Source organism: Ascaphus truei, chromosome 16 (assembly GCF_040206685.1).
Source record: "Ascaphus truei isolate aAscTru1 chromosome 16, aAscTru1.hap1, whole genome shotgun sequence".
In the NCBI taxonomy this organism is placed as follows: domain Eukaryota; kingdom Metazoa; phylum Chordata; class Amphibia; order Anura; family Ascaphidae; genus Ascaphus; species Ascaphus truei.
In genome coordinates, this window is record NC_134498.1 from 46,479,449 (window position 1) to 46,503,646 (window position 24,198).

General features: G+C 44.4%; 1 protein-coding gene across 1 annotated transcript in view; it reads left to right on the forward strand.

The window, feature by feature from the left end:
- GAB3 (GRB2 associated binding protein 3) overlaps positions 1-23,903 on the forward strand; it is a 75,298-nt gene extending 51,395 nt beyond the window's left edge. The window contains exons 4-10 of the mRNA XM_075573429.1: positions 2,137-2,564; positions 4,491-4,546; positions 7,558-7,810; positions 8,879-8,960; positions 13,668-13,770; positions 14,560-14,673; positions 19,001-23,903. Of these exons, the coding sequence (XP_075429544.1) occupies positions 2,137-2,564; positions 4,491-4,546; positions 7,558-7,810; positions 8,879-8,960; positions 13,668-13,770; positions 14,560-14,673; positions 19,001-19,117 (1,153 nt within the window). The 3' untranslated portion in view covers positions 19,118-23,903. The remainder of the gene's footprint in view (positions 1-2,136; positions 2,565-4,490; positions 4,547-7,557; positions 7,811-8,878; positions 8,961-13,667; positions 13,771-14,559; positions 14,674-19,000) is intronic.
- The last annotated feature ends 295 nt before the right edge of the window (positions 23,904-24,198 follow it).

The window sequence follows — 24,198 nt, forward strand, 5'->3', positions numbered from 1 at the left end:
ATTTATGGGCTAAAACAGCGGTGGCCAACATCAGTCCTCAAAAGCCACCAACAGGTCTGGTTTACAGGATATCCCTGCTTCAGTCTGACTGATCCACTGATTGAGCCACGTGTGCTGAAGCAGGGATATCCTGAAACCCTGACCTGTTGGTTGCCCTAGAGGACTGGAGTTGCCCGCCCCTGGTTTTAAAGTAAAATTCAGGTATTAGTCAAGTAAACCTTATTTTTAAGACACTGTATGTAGTAAAAGTCACATCTAGTCCTAGTTCCATTCACAACTTCTGCGCTATTTTCAACATTTGCTTTACATTGGAAGAAAAGTTACTGCTGTTTAAATGTAAATCAATGACAAAAGGTGATCAATGAGTCAAATGTGAGAAATATTGTGCTAACCATTCATGAATGGATTCAATTTAATTGTAAGTGGTGATTCTTTTTAATGGACCATAAATATAATTTTCATAGATGTAATAGTGTGTGCAGAGCTTTTGAAACATTTAATTCCCTGTTTTTCATGCAGCAAATTCATAATTATAGTAGTTTTTTAACAAGTTCCACAACGATTGGCTAAATGAATAGTTTCACGGTTAAATAGGCAATGAAGACAAATAAAAGTGAAGGTAAAGTTTTCACCCCCCTCATTGTTTTCGGGCTGACTGATTGGGGTTGGTGCTTTAATAAAAGTTGGATTGAATAGTATTAAGTGGTTATGCCAAGAGGATTAAGTGATATAAATTAGATTTTTGTTCGATGAAATCATTTGTGCGTATCTTTTCGGTTTATCCATCTTATTTCATCTTTGAGCCAAGCCAAACAGGACTAAGAGTTCTTTCGTACTGACACTTCAAAGATCACACAGAGTCCTTCCCACTTGGTATCATCTGTGAGAATCAGATGGAGGATGGAAAACTCTGACTTCAGTTTATAAATAGCCGAATGCATCTCAACCAGATTAAACAAGAGTGTGTTCAATCATATGAAAAAGGAGTTTACCATCTTATGTGCTGACAAGTATGGGAATGTTACAATCTATAACTTAGACAGTTATTTTCAACTTTTTTTTTTGGTTAAGGAACCCTATAATTATATTGCGAAATTCTGCGGAACCCCAACCCTCTCTAATAGCGCGTCTGAGATCAGATGCATTGTAAGGAACCCCGACCCTCTCTGATAGCGCGTCTGAGATCTGATGCATTGCAAGGAACCCCAACCCTCTCTAATAGCGCGTCTTAGATCAGATGCATTGCAAGGAACCCTGACACTCTCTAATAGCGCGTCTGAGATCAGATGCATTGCAAGGAACCCCAACCCTCTCTAATAGCGTGTCTGAGATCAGATGCATTGCAAGGAACCCCAACTCTCTCTAATAGCGCGTCTGAGATCAGATGCATTGCAAGGAACTCCAACCCTCTCTAATAGCGCGTCTGAGATCAGATGCATTGTCAGGAACCCCGACCCTCTCTAATAGCGCGTCTTAGATCTGATGCAGTGCAAGGAACCCCAACCCCCTCTAATAGCGTGTCTGAGATCAGAGGCATTGTCAATGCTTCTGTATTTGGTCCAATTTTCAAATGAACTGAAAATTGCAGGGAACCCTTTAGAGATGCCCGGGGAACCCAAGGGTTCCTAGGAACTCCTGTGGAAAAGCCCTGGCATAAACATTGGCACTGAAGGCCATTCGTCTCCCTGCTTCAAAACCAATGCACAATCTGTGCTAGACTTATCAAGTTATCTAGTTAAAGTAAATAGATTGTGCTATATTTGCACCATCTTTACAACAAGGAGACTTTGGAAAGTGATCCCCATTGTAACTCCAATGTATTATTTCTGCTAAAAGATTGTTACAATAAAATAATGACATTCTCTCACAATTACCCCACCTTGATTGTGCTGCTCCCAATGTGGTATTTAGCTCATGAGAAGAACAGTTCAAAGTCATGATTTATTAAAGGAAGGCATATTATTGGTATATCTCAATGATTGACGTGTGCTTAACGTGCAATCTTTTGCAAGGGAAATCGAAGAGGGCAGAATGGAATAATCACAGTTCCAGTTTAATTATTATGTTTCACCAGCTTTGTCTTTTCTGTATAAAGGGGTTCATCGATGTTCATCTCTTGTGCTTGCTCAATTCCAGGTGCGACGCTTGGTCAAATTCAGACAAATCACTGGAGCAAACCTCTTCTGATGACGTTTTCCTGGACTCTTTACAGTCTCAGCATTCTCTTAACCAGACTCTCTTCAGTGTTCACCATAATCACATGCAACCAGCAGGTGTCCTTGTGGCAGAGTCGAATGGATCATCTAGTGATTTCTCATCTTCTTCTCCATTGCTGGGACCTTCTTTAGCACAGACGTTTTCCATTGATAAAAGCCACAGTGGAATCAATGAAGTTGAGGTTTTGCCGAACACTCCACCACCAAGACCGCCTAAGCCAAACCACTTTTTGGAAGGGAGGCCCGAAGTGATCTCTGGTGGGATCCTCCAGAATGGACATTGTTTATCTGGAATGGTGCCTAGAAGGATTTCGCTATCCAGCTTGGACAATGTGCGGAACTGGAGAGGTAAAACAGCATTTCTTGAATTGCAGTACAATGAAAAATGTGAATATTTTTACATAGGGATAGTTGTGTTTGTCACTTAACGGATGCTGTGGTCCAGATTGGTTTATTAGCTTGCACACCTGTAGGCTGGCACGCTGATGAGGGTGTTAGAAATGTGCCACCGGGATTTCATTCCAGAAGTGGCTGCATGCATGTTCCTGATATACCATTGTAAAGCACTTTGGAATGGAAAATACCAATAGGAATGTATGTATAATACGTTTATTTATATCGGGGGAAATAAAGTACCAACAATGGGGATATAAAGCAGGAAGTGCATGGTTACATATAGCAAAGGGGGATTCTACCCCAAAGATCTTACAATCTAAGTCAGGAGTGGCAAACTCCAGTCCTCAAGGGTCCCCAAAAGGTCAGGTTTTAAGGATATCCCTGATTCAGCACAGGTTGCTCAATCAGTGACTGAGCCACTGAGAGAGACACCTATTCTGGAGCCACCATCCTGACCTGTTGGTGGCCCTTGAGGACTGGAGTTGGCCGCCCCTAATCTAAGTGAATGGAAAACATTAATATTATTTATTGTTGCATATACCTCCACCAACAATGACAATGACAGTAAACAGTAAATGGGATGTTTTTGTGCTTACTACTCAACAGGTTCAGCGCTTGCACAGTGTTAAGCACAGAAGTTATTTTTACTTTACTTTTCAACCCCTCGACCTGCTGTACAGACTAAAGTCTCTGAATGTCTCTCCGCTATAGCATCTTGGATGGCCCTTCGCCAACTCAAACTTAACATGGGAAAGACAGAGCTCCTCATACTTCCTCCCAAACCTGGCCCTACTGCCCCTTCTACATTACGGTTGGAAGCACTATCATTCACCCAGTAACACAAGCACGCTGCCTAGGGGTCTCACTTACTCCTCCCTCACGTTCTCCTCTCACATTCACAATGTAGCTAAATCCTGTTGTTTTTACCTCCATAACATTGCAAAGATTCGCCTTTCCTCTGTCGCTCTAATGCTAAAACTCTCACACAGGCCCTCATTCTCCCCCGTCTCGACTATTGTAACCTTCTACTGTCGGCCTTCCTGCCTCTCACCTGTCTCCCCTACAATCTATTCTAAACGTTGCTGCTAGAATCACTTTACTCTTTCCTAAATCTATCTCAGCGTCTCCCCTGCTGAAATCACCCTCCTGGCTTCCTATCAAATCCCGCATTACACGCAAAATTCTCCTCCTCACTTTTAAGGATTTACACTCTTCTGCCCCTCCTTACATCGCAGCCCTAATTTCTCACTATACCCTCCTCTGCCCCTCCTTACATCTCAGCCCTAATTTCTCACTATACCCTCCTCTGCCCCTCCTTACATCTCAGCCCTAATTTCTCACTATACCCTCCTCTGCCCCTCCTTACATCTCAGCCCTAATTTCTCACTATACCCTCCTCTGCCCCTCCTTACATCTCAGCCCTCATTTCTCACTCACTGCCCGACACCTCTGGAATGCCCTTCCCCCTCAATACCCGACTGGCACCCTCTCTCTCCACCTTTAAGACCCATCTTAATACACACCTCTTTAACGAAGCATATGGGTAGCTCCGTGGCTGATCTACTGTATACACCTCATACATCGACCTTGGCCCCCTGCAGACGCACTTACCAGAACACCTTCCTACTGTCTCTGTACGTTCTTCCTACTTACCCATTAGATTGTAAGCTCTTCGGGGCAGGAACTCCCTTTCCTATGGTTTCGTACCTAAAGCGCTTATTCCCATTATGTGTTTTATTAGTAGTATGTCCCGTGCATTACTGCTGTGACGCGCTGTGTACATGGATGGCGCTATGTAAATAAAGATTTACATATACATACAAGTGATCGTTCTTTTCTTCACAATGTTACTGATCAGCTTACAACGTTCCCTTGCAGGTGACCTGGAAGTATGTTCGTTAAGGACAAGAGATAAGAGGCTCAGTTTAAACCTGGTTTGTATTGTATATATTCATTAACACATTGTAATTGCTTTAGATTTTACTTTTGACATACTGTAAAGTAGTCCAGGGGTGCTCAACTCCAGCCCCCCACCGGCCCAGCAGGTCACGTTTTCAGGATATCCCAGCTTCAGCACAGGTGGCTCAATCAGAGGCTCCTCTGATTGAGCCACCTGTGCTGAAGCAGGGACTGATTGAACCACCTGTGCTGAAGCAGGGATTGATTGAGCCACCTGTGCTGAAGCAGAGATATCCTGAAAACCTGACCTGTTGGGGGGGCTGGAGGACTGGAGTTGGGCACCCCTGCAGTAGTCAGTGCATCTTGACCGCAAACTAAGGGGGCAGAATGTATTCCTGGCTGTGCTCCGAATTTTAGGTTAAGGTAGAATTCGGTCACACAGGCTAAACCGGACGGGCCCCGAATTCCTGATCCCAAAGTGAGCATAACACCTTAAGGCTGCGCTTATAGTGCTGGCGTCGCTTCAAAGCAAATGTATTGATGCCGTCGCGTGCGCTTATAGTGGAGGCGACGGCGCTACCAAAATCCTTACAGTCACTAGAATTTGATTTTGCGGAGACGGTCTCCCCATGTGACTGCCTATAAGCCAATCACACAGCCCCTCCTCTTCCCCCTTGCTGACTTCGCTCCCCTTGTAGCCAGCGACGTCTCTAAACCTGAACACAACTTTCGCAATGGCGGCGGGTGACGTCATCAGTCGCGTCGCCGGCACTATAAGCGCGGCCTGATACATTCCAAGCAGAGCAGCAGGTTATGGAGTGTCACAGAGGGATACAGCCCTGCAAGGCGCAGTTTGCAGCCGTGTGAATAAATGTTTGTTTTATGCTTTATTAAGACGAGTGCTGGATATGTTTCACAGGGCTCTGCTTCCCCCTACATCCCCCCAAAATACATTTGAAGGTTTTCACATTTGAATACGTCCCCCGGTAAGCCTCCTCTCTTTGAATAGAGTAGTGACTCCTTGTGGACATTTGTTGAATTTCAGGTGTACATTTAAAAGTATTCTCACATACAAAAAAGGCAAATTAAGCTGTTCATGAAACTAGTCATTAAATAGTAATTACGTGTTATTTTCATTCATATTAAAAGCACACTTTACTTTTTATTTTAAGAGTAAACAACGCTGTGTAGTGCTCTAACATAGACCTGACCATTTGCTGGATAATGTGTATGAAAACATAATTCCAAATCCTTGAAGTGTCCCACGATTAATAACCCTTTAAAGCATCACACCACTTCCATTGCATCAATAAGCTGGAAGAGCAACATCCCTTGCTTGATGAATACTCACACTTGCTTGTGTCCAGTCTCAACATTGAATAGGATATCTGTGGTGTATAAGGAGCAATTCACTCACTGTTAGATGGGTCTTTTGTGGGTCTTTTCTTCCATGGACGTGTGCTGCCTGTTCTCCAGGATATTCAGAGGTTTGATGAGGAGAGATGGAGCACTACAGGAAAAAACTGCTAGAGAGTTGTGTTCCCAATAAAAAGGTTTAATGGATTAGAGCATAGTACACAAAAAATGAGCCCTGGGGCCCCCACCAACGCGTTTCGAGCTTGCGCTCTTTCTCAAGGTGCATACCCTCTGGCAAATCCCCTTACCTGATATAGGTTCATTTTCCCGCCTTTCCTCGCAACTAACCCGTCGCTCAGTAGCGTCACCAGGAGCGCGCCATGTAGCCATGACGCCCCATGAGTCGCGCCGTCGCGCTGGGTAGAGTGGTGACGTCAGCGCGTCTTTGAACCACAACAACAACTTTATTTCTATCTCCTAACGAACACTAATAAAAAAACTTAAAACAACTTTATTGAACATTTTAATTATTAACAGTATACACTCTCCGTTCTGCACGAAGTGTGTATCTAAGGAAAACCTTATAAAAACAACTACAAAAGTATTAATACAATCCTTGGTAGTTAGTGATGTATTTTCTCTTTCTTGGAATGCCTCTATGTGACTTTTATAGACAATTTCAGTTAAACACAAGCATAAAGCAAGAGACAGTGTACATTTAAAAGTATTCTCACATACAAAAAAGGCAAATTAAGCTGTTCATGAAACTAGTCATTAAATAGTAATTACGTGTTATTTTCATTCATATTAAAAGCACACTTTACTTTTTATTTTAGACCCCTTTACACACATAAAAAGTTAAATAAGGTAAACTTATTGAAATATCCTTCTATCGTATTTGAATTACAATGTAATCGATGCCACAGAAGGACAGGCTGCAGTGTATTGAGATTTCTCACTTAATATTCTGGGTTTTGCTTTAGCTGCAGAACACCCGGTGAAGAAGAGAGTGTGTTTTATCTGTTGCAGATGAGGCAAAGCACAAAGTGTTAGGGAGAAATCTTAATAATGTGCAGTGTGTGTGTGTGTGTGTGTGTGTGTGTGTGTGTGTGTGTGTGTGTGTGTGTGTGTGTGTGTGTGTGTGTGTGTGTGTGTGTGTGTGTGTGTGTGTGTGTGTGTGTGTGTGTTATATACCCCCCCCCACACACACACACAAACACACACCCTCTTAGCAGCTCAAAACCCAGCCCACCGTATTATATAGGATATATATATATATTTGTGCCAGTGCTAACTAGCATCTCATGCTATTGGGTATAATATTGTTTTGTTTGCTCTTCTCTGTGCAGTGAAAGAAATACAAAAGACACCATATAAATTTGGGAGTGTAGGAACCTGCATATAGGATCACCTTCACGTGATTGCAGGCTTGAAATATTTAGGCTAAATCAAACATATTTACGAGGGGGAAAAAAACACAGAAAAAATATAGAAATAAACTAAATAATTTGTCATGTTTTATGTGCATTGGGACTTATATATATATATATATATACACACACACACACACACACACACACACACACACTTACATTGCAAAGTAGAAGTGGAGCAAAGCATATTTTGTAACAATATCGATAGTTGAGTCATTTCCAAGGTTGTTTTAATTTCATTGTTTTTCTTCACCTAGCCCAGGTGTGCTCCCCTGTACTCCTTCATGTCAGATGGGTCAGAAGACAGCTACGTCCCCATGAACCCAAACGCTTCTCCGCCCGTCTCCGAGTCGGACTGCAGCGTCGATGGTTACATCCCCATGAGTCCGGTAACGGCAGCTTTCACTTTCCCAGCTCCGGTCAACTCAAAGGTTTCCAGCCCGTTGCCCGAGCTCCCCACCGACTTGGAACCACCGCCGGTGAATCGCGACCTGAAGCCACGTAGGAAGTGTAAGTGACATGGAACAGTTTCATCCACCAGTAGACTTGGGCATCTTGCAGGTTCTTAATCTCTTCCTCCCTTGTTCTTTCCACCCAAGTGATGGCTTCAGGCAGGGGTATTTAATCCTAGGGTTTGGGTTAGTAACCCCTTCATTGACGAGGGACCTGCTTTTGTCACTGTAGGAGTTGAGTGCCCCAAAGTCTTACCAACCCTCTATTGTTAGATGGGCATGTAAGATATTTATTTGTGATGTATTTCAGGTCTTTGTGGCCCTGAATGAGGTCAGATTGCTATTTATTACAGAATAGTTAAGATGTTGAGTAACTCACCAGAAGAACACACTTCCTCACCATTTGTAACTGGTTTCCAACCTAAGTTTGGAAATGCACCGAACATACAGTAACTCTGTTGCTAATTTTACAGTTCTGAGGTATTGGTCCTGGGGTATTGGTCCTGGGGTATTGGTCCTGGGGTATTGGTCCTGGGGTATTGGTTTTGGGGTATTGGTTCTGATGGATAGTAATCTCTTTGCAAGTAGTGATACACATGTATTGGAGCAAAGTAAAGTTTTTGCAGATGTTGCTATAGCACAGTGATTCCCAACAGGGTTCAGCAACCCCTAGGGATCTGTGAGGGATCTCAGGCAGTATAGTGGCTTCCTGGGCCCATGTGGGGACTGCGCACTTAGTAAGACCCTCCCCCCCCCCCCCCCCCGAATTTAATTTATATGCCTTGGGTGAGAGCGTGGGACTTTTGTAGCCGCTGCGCCTCCCCTGGAAAATCTCACGCATCCCCGGGGGGGTACCCCCCCCCCATTTTGCGCACCTCCCCCATTTTGCGCACCCCTGTTCTAGATCATTAAAACTCCCTAGTTTTTCTGATGACGGACAAAATGATAGAAAAGGCCCGAGAGATCAGTGCAGCATATGCCATAAACTTTCAAGGTATCGCAATAAAGATACAAAACAAATTCTGAACATCTCCTAAAACCCACACCGCGGTGGCAGCCTTCAGATGTGTGCCGCGTTCATACGTTCCTTGGTTGATTAATTCATTCCGTGCTCCTGTCTTCACAGCGCGTCCTCCTCCACTGGACCTGCGAAGCCTATCTACTATCAGGGAACACGCTCCTGCAACCCAAATGTGGACAGTGCCTTAGTAAGTGCTCGTCTTATCCTGATGGTAAAATGCTTGTGAAATTACCAGCCTGCACCCCTCTTGCAAACCTCTGCCAAAACCACTCTTTGCCTAAATTGTCACCACTTTATCATCTAATATATATATATACATATATATTCTTTCACCTAAACCTTACAAGGAGTTTTGAGGGTAGTATTGTATTTGTGATCGTTTTTGGCGGTAATCCAGTGCACCATGCTGTTTTTGTTTTGTTTGTTTTTTGCAGTTTACTATAAACTGGTTTATTATTTAGTTCTTGGTTATTTTAAAACAATTATTTGGATAAATCTGACTAATATCATCAATGAACTTTAGAACCGGGCTAGGCAGAATGAATGTTGCTAGGTGAAAATGCCACATTGTGGTTGTCCATGATAAGGTATGTTAGCCCTGATCGGGGGTCCCCATGCTGCCCTGGGATTCTGCCCCGGGATTCTGCCCTGGGATTCTGACCTGGGATGCTGCCCCGGGATTCTGCCCTGGGATTCTGCCCTGGGATGCTGCCCTGGGATTCTGCCCCGGGATTCTGCCCTGGGATTCTGCCCTGGGATTCTGCCCTGGGATTCTGCCCCGGGATTCTGCCCCGGGATTCTGCCCCGGGATTCTGCCCTCGGATTCTGCCCTGGGATTCTGCCCTGGGCTGCTGCCCTGGGATTCTGCCCCGGGTTTCTGCCCCGGGATGCTGCCCTGGGATTCTGCCCCGGGATGCTGCCCTGGGATTCTGCCCCGGGATTCTGCCCTGGGATTCTGCCCCGGGATGCTGCCCTGGGCGGCTGCCCTGGGATTCTGCCCCGGGATTCTGCCCTGGGTTTCTGCCCCGGGTTTCTGCCCCGGGATTCTGCCCCGGGAATCTGCCCCGGGTTTCTGCCCCGGGTTTCTGCCCTGGGATTCTGCTCTGGGATTCACTCTGTGTGACAGCTTCACTGGAAACATTTTGCATTTTTATCTCTGTAGCAGATGCCAGCTCACTTATCCCGATTGCAGACTCCAAAAGATATAGTTTACCCAGATTTCTTTTCCTTTTTTATTGTTCCTTCTGAAATGATTCAGACCCTTCATGCAATATGCTGTGCAGCTGCCTTCCCAACGCTGGAGAAGGTTTAAGTTCCATTCATTTCAATATAGGTGTAGTTTCTTCCAGCACAGTGGAGCAGCTTCCTGTATATTTAATATGGGCCGTAGTTACCAATTTAATTTCAAGTTGGCACCGTTTGCTTCTGCCAAACTCAGTCATTTCTTCTCTCTCTCTAACAATGCATGTGGGCCTAGGATAATTATACCTGTAATTATATTGTGAAATTCTGTGGAACCCCAACCCTCTCTAATAGCGCGTCTGAGATCAGATGCATTGTAAGGAACCCCGACCCTCTCTAATAGCGCGTCTGAGATCAGATGCATTGTAAGGAACCCCAACCCTCTCTAATAGCGCGTCTGAGATCAGATGCATTGTAAGGACCCCCAACCCTCTCTAATAGCGCGTCTGAGATCAGATGCATTGTAAGGAACCCCAACCCTCTCTAAGGCCTCGGTCCCGCTGCGCTCGTTGGCGCGGGCGGCGGGTCGCGAGTTCCCCACCAGCAGGGGAATCCTCGCGAGCCGGTCCCGGTCCCCCCTGGCTGCACAGCTGACTACACGCTGTAGCGCGTCAGCCGCTGGAGACACCAGAGAATGGTGTTTCCTAGCGTTGACGCGTGACGTGTGTGGCTGTGAGCCAATGGGGAGGGGAGGCTTCGGGAGGAGGAGAGGCTTCGGGGAGCGGGGAGGAGTGAAAGCAGGTGAGTGCCTTTCTCTGTGTGTGTGTCTGAGTGCGTGAGTGCCTGTCTGCGTGTGTGTGTGTTTAAACTTACCTTCCAGCTCCAGCCCGAGTCCGTGGAGGGAGGGGGGGGAGAGTAGCGGGTCCCTCCGCTCAAGCCACGCCCCCCCTCCCTGTCAAACCTCCCACCTCCCGCCCACCTCCCGCTCCGGCTCCCGCTCCCTACAGACCGCAGATCGCGGTCTGTGTATCTCAGCGCACCGCCTAACAGTGCTTCTGAGATTGGATGCATCGTATCTTCTGTATTTGGTACAATTTTCGAATGACCTGGAGATTGCAGGGAACCCGTTAGGTATGCCTCAGTCTTTGACTGGGCCATTGATTGAGCCACCTGTGCTGAAGCTGGGATATCCTGATAACCAGACCAATTGGAGGGGCTTGAGGACTGGAGTTACACCCCTGGTAATCCATAAACCTCTCATGGTGTGACTGTTAATAAAGGGGATGTAAGTCTGTTGTTGATAGGCGGTATCGCGACACACGGAGCTGCTGGCCACGTCCGTGGCATTGTTTGTTCCACACAAAGCGTTCCGTTTGTTCGTTGGACTGAAAGTCTGAGCTTCATGACCGGGCATCAGGGATCTGCAGCCGGGCCTCAAAGGGGCAGTCTTATTTATTGTAAATATTGGGAAATGAAAGCTAATAGCCACGTGGCACCTGCAGAAGCAGCGGCTCAGTGAGTAAACGCGCTGATAACAATGACACTGAGCGTGGATCAATTCCCGGGGTCAGCTCTGTGTGACCTCCAGCAAGTCACTGTTTCTCCATGTGCCCCAGGCACCCCCAAAATAGATAGTAAGCTCTGCGGGGCAGGGACTCGTGCCTGCAAAAATGTATCTGTACAGCGCTATACAAGAAAAACTACTATTAATTAGAAAATGATATTATATTCCCTAGCAGTTGTGACTTTTGTTTCAGAATCTCTTACGCAGCAACAAATCGCAGGATTACAACTCATTTACTTGTAGGAAAGGCTCCTGTGCGAGCTGCTGTAATCATTTCAAAGATGCGGGGATCGGGGTGGAATTTGAACCCAGTTCTTTGGAAATTCATTGTAGGGCAGGGGTGTGCAAAATGGGGAGGGGGGCAAGGATGTGCAAAATGGGGGACGCGAGATTTTCTAGGGGGGGGTGGGCACGGCGGTTACAGAGGTCCCACGCTCACGCCCAAGGCATTTAAATTAAATGCCGGGGGACAGCGTGAGGCCTCTGTAAATTCTCTTACCTCGGCTTCCAGCGACACGTCGTCATGGCAACGCGGCATCAAATGACAAATGATGCACCGCCATGGCAACGTGACATCACATGAACCCGTGGCGTCATTTGATAGCGAAGCCCAGGTAAGGGGGGGGGGGGAGAAGAGCAGGCGGGGGGGCAGCATGCAGGGGAGCGCAGGGGGAAAAGTTAGCGCACCCCCGCTCTAGGGTCTCTAACATGTATGGGGTCGATGCGTCAAAAACGTGGTCTGCGCTGATGCATAAACACACGCCGCAGCATATTCATTAAGTACGTTTATTTCTACTACTGTAGAATTTGCACAAGTTGCGCTGGTTTTCTGCGCTAAGAAAAAAACGTCGAAAACCAATGCAGAGAACCGCCAAGAAAAGTAACGCGAGCCGCACATTCCTTAATCCCTGCGCCAATAAGCAAATGTTACTCCTCCTCCTGCCCGTTCTCATCGCAGACATACCCGAAAATGGTGCAACTAAGGTTAATACAGAGACGCAGCTTGGCGCAGGTATATTTCAGCGCGAGCTGCAACAAAACAATTACTTTGTGCCTACATTTTGCCCTTGATAAAACAGGACAGGCACGCCAAGATCCAAAAGTGACAATTTTTCCTCAACGTTTCGGTGCTCTTGATAAAGTCTCCGTTGGGAGCCGAAACGTTGAAGAATAAATGTCACCTTTGGATCTTAAGAGTGCCTGTCCTGTTTTATCATATAAGATGTGCTGCCTTGCTGACACAGTCTGCACCCTAGCGTGCGTGCGTGTGCGTGTGTGTGTGTGCGCGCGCGTGCGTGCGTGTGTGTGTGTTTTATAAAGAGCCCAATATTTTTCACCAGAACTGTACTGAAAAATTGACAATGAAAAAATAAATATATATAAAATATATGCAGAATAAAGGGAAGAATCTGACCAACTAAAGCCAAAATGACCTGCAGTGCGGTCACTACTTCTGGCTCTTTGAGCTAAGAGTTTTGTTCCAAAATTGAGTTCCGTTTTTCACACTAAAGAGATGTTTTGTTCAGTAGATATTTAGGGAATTTCCGATAACTGTGTCTGCCTGGGGATGAACTGTATGGTATCTGTGGTATTATATGGTATTAAATCGGCCTTGAAACCACTTTATATTAAGCTAAATGGAAAATATTTAAGGCCGTTTATAATTGCCTGCACCGTACACACTTGCAAACATCTGCACAAAGATCACCTTCCTTTGTACAGTGATATCAATGCAAGTTATTACAAGAGTATTAGCAGTGTGTTATAAAGCCATCGTTGTCTCCACGTTTGTGGGTGTGGGTGTGAATCAGAACGATGCCTTGGATCAGAAATGTTCCCTGAGAAAGCAGCTGTGAGCACATTCTAGCACATTCTAGACACACAGATCACGTCTGCTGGAATTCATACTGGGTGGACAATTCTCATAAACTCATTTGTCTTGATGACTGGTTTATCGTCAAAACGTTTATTCCAGTGCAGCCTGAATCCTGCTGTTTGCCAGCGGACTTCACTGACATACTGTTATTTCTACCACAGTTGCAGGAGAAGGGTTTGTTTATTGCACAAATGTGCAATGTCAGGATTTGGCTGACTTTCACAGCATCTGTGACATGCTTCCTTGACCTCTCTCGTGTTTTTCTTTCCTAGCAATCGAACCAGCTTTATCTCCCCAGAAAGTGACTGTATTAGGTCAGCAAATATATTTGCCAATTCTGTCTCGGGAGAAGAGGAGGAGAGCTACATACAAATGGTAATCGTCTATTCCAAGCAGAAGAAGAAGAAGAAATAAACTGTTTGTTTTGAATGCAGCAGAGACAAATATGGGGCTATTTGCTCATTCTTTTTGATTTTCTAAAGCGCTGGAGAGAATGTGTTGCTCTGTATTACACCAGGGGTGGCCAACTCCAGTCCTCAAGGGCCACCAACAGGTCAGGCTTTCAGGATGTCCCTGCATCAGCACAGGTGAGCCACCTGTGCTGAAGCCGCGATAATCCGTAAACCCTGATCTGTGGGTGGCCCTTGAGGACTGAGGTTGGCTAGTCAACGACAGACCAACTAATTGAGTCACCTGTGCTGAAGCAGGGATATCCTGAAAACTTGACCTGTTGGTGGCCCTTGAGGACTGCAGTCGCCCACTGTGGCACAGAAACAGTTAAGAAAAGGCTGCGCGTGTTCTCTGCTTAGTCCAGTTGGATATCTTTGACAGCCCCAATATTCAGCATTGCACGGACACAGATACAGTACTTGCTTCACACAGTGGGGAGCAAGGGGATTCCAGTGGGAATCATTGTCGTCCATAAACTGTGTGCCAAATGTGCTGGTGTTTGCGAGATATCTGACAGGTCAGCGTCCTGGATAACACAGCGCCATGTTTTGACAACGTTTCCTGACGTTGGAGATGACACTGGCATCTCAGCCTTGGCACGGGCAGTGCTACATTTTTGCAGAAAGTGGTGCAAAGTAAAGGTTGTTTTAAAAACCCCCTTTGTGATGTGATTGTGTTTGCTTGACCCGTGTTTCTCCCTTGTTTTCCCACCAGGAGCAGAGGCAGGGAACATCCCCTAGCAATGGGAGTTTCCCATGGCCAAGGAAGTTCAACCTTGACTATCTGGCATTGGATTTTAATTCTGCGTCCCCTTCTCCTGTACAGAAGGTAGGCACCGTCAGTGAGCGTGCACTCCATTCATCCTGCGGGAGGGAGGTTATCAGAATAAATGCTCAAATACCTGGAAATCCAAGTGTTCGACTGCAGTGGGGTCCGCCACAGCCAGCCGGTTCTCCAATAAAGTATGTTTATTTAAGGGTTCATTTAGCGGTTAGGATAGGGGTTTCAGGGCAAGGGGTTTGGTCTTTAGGTAGGGAATTAGAATATGGAGTTTAGGGTAAGGGGTTAAACTTTTTAGGGTAGGGGATTAGGGTTAAGGTTTTTAGGGTAGGGGGTTAGCGTAAAGGGTTAACATTTCTAGGGTAGGGGTAGTGTTAGTACAAGGAGTGAAGATTAGGGGTTTTTAGGGTAAAGGGTGAGGTTAGGGGCTTACCTTGGTGGTGAAGCGGCCGGCAGCGAGAGGTCCTGTGGCCAGGTGAGTAGCGGCTAAAAAACGGCGGTGATTTGGTTGCTGTTAAATGGCGATGACCAACTGTCCCAGACAGGTGTAAGCATGTAACCGGTGTAATCACGTAACCGTGCAATCACGTAACCCACGTAACCGTGCAATCACGTAACCCGTGTAACCGGTGTAATCACGTAACCGTGCAATCACGTAACCCATGTAACCGTGCAATCACGTAACCCGTTTAACCGGTGTAATCACGTAACCGTGCAATCACGTAACCCATGTAACCAGTGCAATCACGTAACCCGTTTAACCGGTGTAATCACGTAACCGTGCAATCACGTAACCCACGTAACCGTGCAATCACGTAACCCGTGTAACCGGTGTAATCACGTAACCATGCAATCACGTAACCCATGTAACCGGTGCAATCACGTAACCCATGTAACCGGTGTAATCACGTAACCCATGTAACCGGTGTTATCACGTAACCGTGCAAGCATGTAACCGGTGTTATCACGCTCCTCTGCCATGTATTCCGAATGTTGCGGATTGTATCGTATGACGCCCCTCCTCAGATTCTTGTGCAGCTTCCCATGAAATTCACTGTAACTGCGAATATTCTCCTCGCTGTGCACATTGAATCGAAGACGTGATTTTGTGCGGACAAACTGTCTGCCATAAGTCTTACAGGTTACCAGTAGATATAATTCTAAGGTGTTATAATAGTGAATAAAGTTGATAATAACATTACAAAGAATGAAAGACTGTTTAGACACAAAAATATGCATTTCAGAATATATACTGGGTTTTGCATTTTTAAGCCACAGAATTCATATCCCTGTGTTAATGGAGCATTCCAAGCAATATCCTACGTGTGTTTTTTATTTTATTTAATAAATCAGTTCTCTAGTATTAGATAATACTTACTACCTTTTTTATTGCATTATTATTATTCTTTTTATTAAAATCTCAATTAGTTTAAATAAATGGACCATCCTTTGATTTCTATAGCAGGCTTTAGCCCACCTCCCCAGCAGTGCAAGATCTTTGCAACACTTTCCTGTTTGTGATCATTTGTTGCCAATTTTCCCAGTAGTTTGAGCTGCAAACTGTAACAATAGATAATGTCACTTTAGTAATATCAGGATTCATTGTAGCTGCTGAGTCACACTGACTGGAGAATTGATTTGAAACTGAAAGGCGGACATTTAGTGGGATCTTTGCCAATTGATCACGGGAGAACCAATCGATTGGCAGCTTAGGTAATTTGCTTTCAATAAAGGTAACCAAAGACTGCATATTAAAACAAATATATATATATATATATATTTTTTTTTTAAGTTGTTTGGACTGCCTCTTTAAACGGACTAACAATTCAGTATTTCACCTCCGGCTACAGCTCATGGGGCCTGGAGGAAAATGTGGTGTGTTAGAAACAGAGGATCCAGTATGGAAGAAATTCCATGTGATCGTGTATTTGTCTTTGGGAGAGAAATCTCCCCCTCTGCCCCTTACAACAAGAATCTTTTTACTAATAGTAATAATAATAATAAAACAAAAAATGTACAACGCTTTGTGAGTTTGGAATTGGGACTTACACACACCTCCTAAAACAAAATGGCAAACACAGATAAGAGAAGGGGCTGTTTGTTGTATAGTAAGGCTTTTTCGTGTACCTGTCAGAATATTGTTATCCTTATTTCACGTATGAGTTTATACCTGGAGGGATTTGTAACTTTCTCGGTGTTGTAGGGTTGTGCACCGTATTGCAGAGCAAAGCTACACTTATATAACATTATTGTAATAGCCCAGAAATGCAACATACACTATCCTATAACCTGTACATTTTGGCTGTACCTCTGGTTATAATCTGTTTGGCTGTGCTCCTCATGCATCAGGGACTGATTGAGCCACCTGTGCTGACGCAGGGATATCCTGAAAACCAGACCTGTTGGTGGATCTTGAGGACTGGGGTTGAGAACCCCTGTAATAGAACACTAAGAAACCAAGACACTCTAAGGCAGCGTCCATGTTTAGTGCTTGCGGGCGGAGGCGCGCTGAGGCGCGCTTCCGCTCGGCACTGAGCCCCTACAGCCGCAATGAGAGCGGCTTTAGTAAGGGCTCGCCTACGCTTCCGCGCGCTTGCGGAAGCGTAGGTCTTAGGGAAATTTTACATTTTCCCGCTCGCCGGAGCGCAGGGCCGGTCACGTGAGCGGTTCACCCAATGAGGGCGAACCAGCTCCGTGACGTCACTGGCCCGCCCGCCGACACGCCCCCGACACGCCCCTGGACGGCGTGCTGTCTAAGGCCAGGGAAAGCACCCGCTTTCCCTGAGCCTCAGCGCGCCTCCGCCCGCCCGTCAGAACCATGGCCGAGGCCTTATAAAGAGGTGCACTCCCAAGAAACGGTATTTATTACACCCACATATTTATATCACAGAAACCAGCCCTGTGAAGCAGCAAGGACACGTTTCAAAATAACTCGAGCAGTTCATTAAAACAAACAACCTAAAAGAAAAAAGATTAGTGGGGAGAAATAAAGATGTCTCCCCATTCCACATGGGTAACTATTTCCTGGAGGAGCAGTGTGGCTCGCCATTCAAGCATGACTCAAAATGGTGAGGCAATGGACAGCGATTAAACACATCTCTCTGCATATCGACAAGCACGTTTTACAGGCTGAGGGGTATCGGGGGAAATACACTTAAAACCTATATGTTGGGTCATATCATATGAAGAGTGGGCTATGCAATGTAGCTATTGATACCACGTCTGTTTCTTTTAAACACGAAAATAAAGGTTGGACATCTTCTTAGAAAGGTATACAGGGATATACCTAATAAGTAACATGGGAAGGATGTTGATCCAGGGAGTAATCTGATTGCCAATTCTTGGAGTCAGGAAGGAATTTTTTTTCTCCCTTATGAGATATCATTGGATGATATGACACTGGGGTTTTTGTTTGCTTCCTCTGGAATATACTGTAATTGCGGATATAGGATACAGTATCTGACGTCTGAATTTGACATAGATTGAAATTGCTGGGCATATTTCTTTTTTCAACGTCAGCTACTGAGTTTGGGTGTAACTGATTTAAGGGGCTTGATGCTGAGCACGACTCTCATAGCTCGCAATTATATATTTTTTGCACTATTTTGTGGCTTTTTTAGCCCACGCATGGTTTCATTATGCCTATATACATACGAGCCGGGCTCGATTTGTGAACCACACTGTTTATCCAGGAATTAGAGTTACTCGTGGAATGGGGTAACGTCTTCATTTTTTTCTTCTCTCCACTAACCTTTTTTTCACATTTGTCTCTATGTTGTTAGTTTTAGTTTTAATGAACTGCTCGAGTTATTTTTAAACGTGTCCTTGTTTCATAGCGTGGCTTTCTGTAATATAAATATGAGTGTATAATATATATTGTCTCTTTAGAGTGCACCTGTTTGAGTCTTGGTTTCTTAGTGTTCCATTAGAAACTTTTTTTTGAAATACCATTTTGATACTATTTAGGGTAGCACCTGAGCTATTGAGGCTTATATAATCTATATAGTACATTTACTTAAATATATTGATGAGTGCAGGACATTTGTATGTAGTTGCTTTTACATATATGTAAAATGCGTGGCACAGTGCCCAGTCTGCACAATTAAGCATTGTTGCCACTTCATTTTGCATTACAAGTATGCAACAATAATGAATTGGCTTCTCTAGAGATAACATACATTACCTAAAACAAGTATCATTTACGTGCCTACTGTATGTCTATCCATCCGTGTTAAGTCAGCAGCTTGGGGAAAAGTTAGTGCGTGGGTTTTGAATACAGATGTTTGTGGGTTCAGTTCTTGCCTGGACTTCCCTAAGATAGACACCTGAGTACGCACGGTTTCATGTCTAACTACAAACTTCTGCTTTCCCACAGAAACCATTTCTCTCTGAAGAGCAGCGAGTGGATTATGTTCAGGTGGACGAGAAGAAGACGCAGGCCTTGCAGAACACTAAACAAGAATGGAGTGACGAGAGACAATCGAAAGTTTAGTTCATTGTTTGTTTGTATGTTTGTTTTTTGCACTAGAACATTTTGACAATGCAGCTAAAGATGATAATGACACTTTTTCAATCCCGCCAAGGAAAATGAACAGCATTTTTCAATAAGCCAAGGGATGAACTGTTTTTGCTTTCAAAAAGAATTCTCAAGGAATACGGTATGTTGAGATATTTTTACAACAACAACAACAACAACACCACCACACTATGACTCCGTCCATTCTGCTTCATTTGGAAGTGTTGAACTCCACATGTCGGTGTATTTGTGAGTATATGCAAGGACACATGGGATTAAAGTAGCTGGATGGCAGCACTGGACCCAAAGCGAGGTTAGCCGAGTCCAGCAGAAAACGTTCTCATTCTCCTTTCATTTCCCATTATGCAACAAAGGGTCCATCTGTGGAGCTGTGCTACGGCAGTTCTTAATCACAGACTGATGAAGGTAAACGGTGCCGACCTTGGGTTTATCGGCTGACTCCAGAGGCTTCCGAGTGCAATTTAGGAGTGTGGCCCATTCCCAACTGGGATCAACCCTTGCACCCTTAAATACAACTAAGTTTCGGCATGCTGGCGCCTCTGTCCCTAAACTCCTGTAAGAGCAGCGTGGAAGCCTTTTGTAGACAGACTAAGAAGAATGGGACATCTACTGCAAGCTTGTTACTGTTTTTAAGGGCTGTAACTCTGAACCCATGTTAGTACTGGGTATTAGAGTGCCAGGAATGCGGTAACCTTCTGTAGATGAACCTACTCTGCTGTTATAAACATACCTCATGGAAGTGCTGGCGATTCTGAGGTTACAAAATTGCAGCTGCTCTAAAGTCAATGGTTTTCCACCCAGACTGTTTTTTTAGTTGCTTGTACGATTATTATGCATCATTTGTGCCAGCAGACAACCTGCTTCAGTCTAGAGAATACTTTTATACCCGTTGATGTTTTGCACTCCGTGACTTTGTATCGCCTGTGAGATAAAAAAAAAAATTATCTTGTATACTAATAACACAAATGGTGATGGTAAGGGTAATGCAAATAACAGCACAAAGTGCTTTGTTCTGCGTAGAGAACCTAAAAACACCAGATTAACCCCTACACTTCCAAATGTCCTGAATCCTCCAATATCGCAGTGCTTGGCTTTATTAACGTGTGGTGTTGGTGTGAGACCCAACTCTGTGTTGACGATACAATCCCGAGCTGGTTAAGTGTCTGGCCACAGCCTGAGTGCATGCAAAGTGTGACTGTTTCAGCACCCCTCTTATGCCGCGTTTATATTGGGGGCGCGCGACGGAACGCCTGGCATCACGCGCACCTGTCAGCTGAGCGATTTCTGCTCTTAGCGTTTGCGCAGCCGGAGGCGTGGCGGACGCGTCACACGGCTGGTACACCCTCATTGGCTGAACCGCTCACGTGATGCGGCCGCCGCGCGACAACAAAATCATTTGTAGCTTGAAAATTTCTGCTGCGCGGTCGCTCTGCATCGCGCTCGTGCGCACTACGGCCACCCTCATTGACATCCACAGATTGTGTGGAAATCACCTGATTAAAGATGGATACCTGAAACATTGCTATACAATCTTGGAATTCCTCTTTTGCACTTTCTTCTATGATTCTATTTTGGAATCGGCCCGTATTACACTCCTGTCTCCTGCTTTGCCAGCACATAGTATAGAGGTCTGGGCACACATGGATGTTACTTCGTGTGACAAAGGTTCTCCAACTATCCCCTAGGGCAGGGGTGCAACCCTCAAGCCCCTCCAACAGGTCAGGTTTTCAGGATATCCCAGCCTCTGATTGAGCCGCCTGTGCTGAACCAGGGACCGATTGAGCCGTCTGTGCTGAAGCAGGGACTGATTGAGCTAACCTGTTGGTGGTCCTTGAGAACTATGACTTTAATCTTTGTTCCCCCTCCCCCGCCCCCCCCAACCCTCTAACATTTATTCCAGGCAGCTCTTTCAGTAACTACCAGTGCTGAAGACCGCCTGTTTTACACAGTATTTGTGAAATATACATTCTGCATCTCTACAATTCAGTGGCTGAAGCATTACATCATGTGTGCGAGCCCCCCCCCCCCCCCATACATTTGTAGGAATGTCCTCCACATGGAGGAGAGACATTGACGTGGTCCGTGATCAGGAGACTTCAGAGCCCCTCTGCTGGTTGATATGCCGGCATTTCAGAGAAGGATTGGGAATGTTTGTAAATGCTTATTACAATTTAATATATGTGACTTGGCATGAAGAGTGCTATGCAAGTGTTACATTTCAGGTCACACACAACAATCATATTGTCCTTTTAAAGTTTATTTTAAAGATAAATTGACATAAAATCGGGTTCATTTGTGCATTTTCTCTGCATACTTTATTCCTTTTATGAAGGCTGTGAACATATAACACAGATTGTCAATCTAAAACCGACGCAAAAAGCCAGGTGCCGTTCCCAATATGTTTCGCACTTGCCAAATGTTTATTGGTGACTCGTCTGTATAAATAGAAATCAGAAGCCATAAAAAAACACAGCAAGACAAACAAATAACTGATTTGTGCACCTACACTATCCATTGAGATCCAGTTCAGTCTTTATATCATAATAATAATATTATAATAGAAAATAAAAGTAAAAACTCTATGATAACATTTAAATGACAGTCCCAGTCCTATATAGGTAAATATGTACTATATAAGACAATATGCATGGAGGATCCAACTCTAGTCCTCAAGAGCTACCAACAGGTCGGGTTTTCAGGATATCCATGCTTCAGCACAGGTGGCTCAATCAATCCCTGCTTCAGTACAGGTGGCTCAGTCTTTGACTGAGCCACCTGTGCTGAAACAGAGATATCCTGAAAACCTGACCTGTTGGTAGCTCTTGAGGACTGGAGTTGGCTACCCCTGCAATATGCACTGTAGTACCCCCTCTCCTCCAGATCCTCCATCTCTTAAAGGGAAAAGAATATGGGTTTGGTTTGACTATCTTTATCCTTTTGCCATGAAACACACTGATGCATAATACCCTGTGAGCCCCCCTGGAACTAAAGATGTGCATTAAACAAATAACTTATCCATTAAAAATAATCATTTTGATCATCTTTGCAGCAACGCTTAAGGGATTCATCAAACCATTACTGCTTGGTTCAATGAGTCCCACTTTACTTACTTTTACATAGACTGGAATAAGAAGTTCACCTACTGTATTTCTCCGGTCCATTACAAATTAAAACTGCGAAGCATGTGGGATTTCTTTAGCTTATCCAAAACACGGTCACCCTTTGCCCATTACTCCCTGGGCCGCTTACAGAATAAAATGTTATTCTCTTGATACAATAAAACGATGATGAGATGTAACAATGATGAATAGGTTGGGCCTGACCGTGGAGATATGAGAGTAAATACTAAGCTAACGCAAAACCATCTGACCCAATCTACACTATTTATAGCCATTATTGGGCTGACATATCACTGGTAAACGTTTTACTTGTGCATAAGCTGTGCAAACTGAAGATGGGAGTTTGCACTATGGAATTAACCCTCTCATCTGATGAAGAGACCTGCAGTCTCACAAGCGTACGTATGTATATGTTTATTTATATAGCGCCATCTATGTACATAGCGCTTCCCAGCATAATAATATCACGTAACATGGGAATAAGTGCTTCAGAAAAAAGTAAGATTTAGGAAAAGGAGTTCCTGCCCCGAAGAGCTTACACTCTAAGTGGTAAGTAGGGAGACCTTACAGAGACAGGAGGGTGTTCTGGGAAATACGTCTTTAAGGGTTCAAGGTCAGTGCATATGCGATGTATAGTATCAGCCAGCGGAACTTATGCACAAGAAAACCTCATACGATTGATATGTTGGGTCAAATAAAACTACAAAGTATCTTACTCTTTCTGGGACCAATACAGAAAGCTATAGTAAAGATGGGTCTCAGTAAAGTCATTCATTCCATTAGCAGCATATATACCCTGGCAGGAATCAGGGAGAAAGTGGTTGGCTGTTCAGAATGGGCGGGTGTCATTATGTGGCAATGTTGTTAGATTGCAAAATTCCTCTGTAAAAAAAATAAGGGAAGAGTCATTTAAAGGTTACTGCAGAACGAAGCAGATCCCCGCTGCAAACTGTTCTCAGATCTGCTGCACGCTGACTCAGGAGTTCTTCGAAGCTTATCTTTGTACCCAGTATCTTTTTACCGACTGCCTTTTGTAAAAGTCTCCTGCCAAAACCAATACAAAAATCAGCCAGATTTATCAAAGAAAAGGACACAATCTTTTTTTTTTTTATTATTATCAATAGTGTGTGATATAACCCTCCCATTGTGTTACAGGATTCTCCAGCACTACAGGGGTTAAAACAGAAACGCGATTGGTTGCAAACCGTCTTTCATTCGCTTGTTCTTGAAGTATCTTATCACTTCCCAAGTTTTCCCCAGACTTGCTCAGGTATATCAGAAATAAAACCTCGGAAGCAGGGCACAGGTTGGCATACAAAACAGGGATTTCTTGAAAGGTGTTGTATTACATTTCAAAAGTTGAATATATAGTACACAGTATATATTTCAAATAGTAATTTAAGCATTACATGTTGTACATAAATACACACATTATATATAAAATCTATATGCACACACACACACACACACACAAATCACTGGAAATGCATTAACATTCATCTCTGTTTTGAAGGTATTTGTAATAAAGAGCATAATATAAACACCCTTCCTTGTGTTATTTTTGTTGTACATATTTGCACATCCAATGTAACTTTTTTCTAATAAAATGTCGATGAAAACTTTTCATTGCAAACACTGGCCTTTTTTTCCTATTTTCTGCTTATTTATTTGTTGTCTTTCAACGCCGCCTTTGTCAGAATGACATCTATTTATGGCACGGCGGAAAAAACCTGAGTCGCTGTGCTCCTTTTTTCCCCCCAACATATTGCACAGTTAAATTAAAAGGCTGTTCCATTTCATAATAAAGCATCCTGTCGGTGCTACAAATCTCTTATTAGTAGGATTGTTTATTTTGGAGGTGACAACCTTAATTGCTCTCAACGTGCTGCTCTCCGCCATCTTGTTAAGGCCACTTGC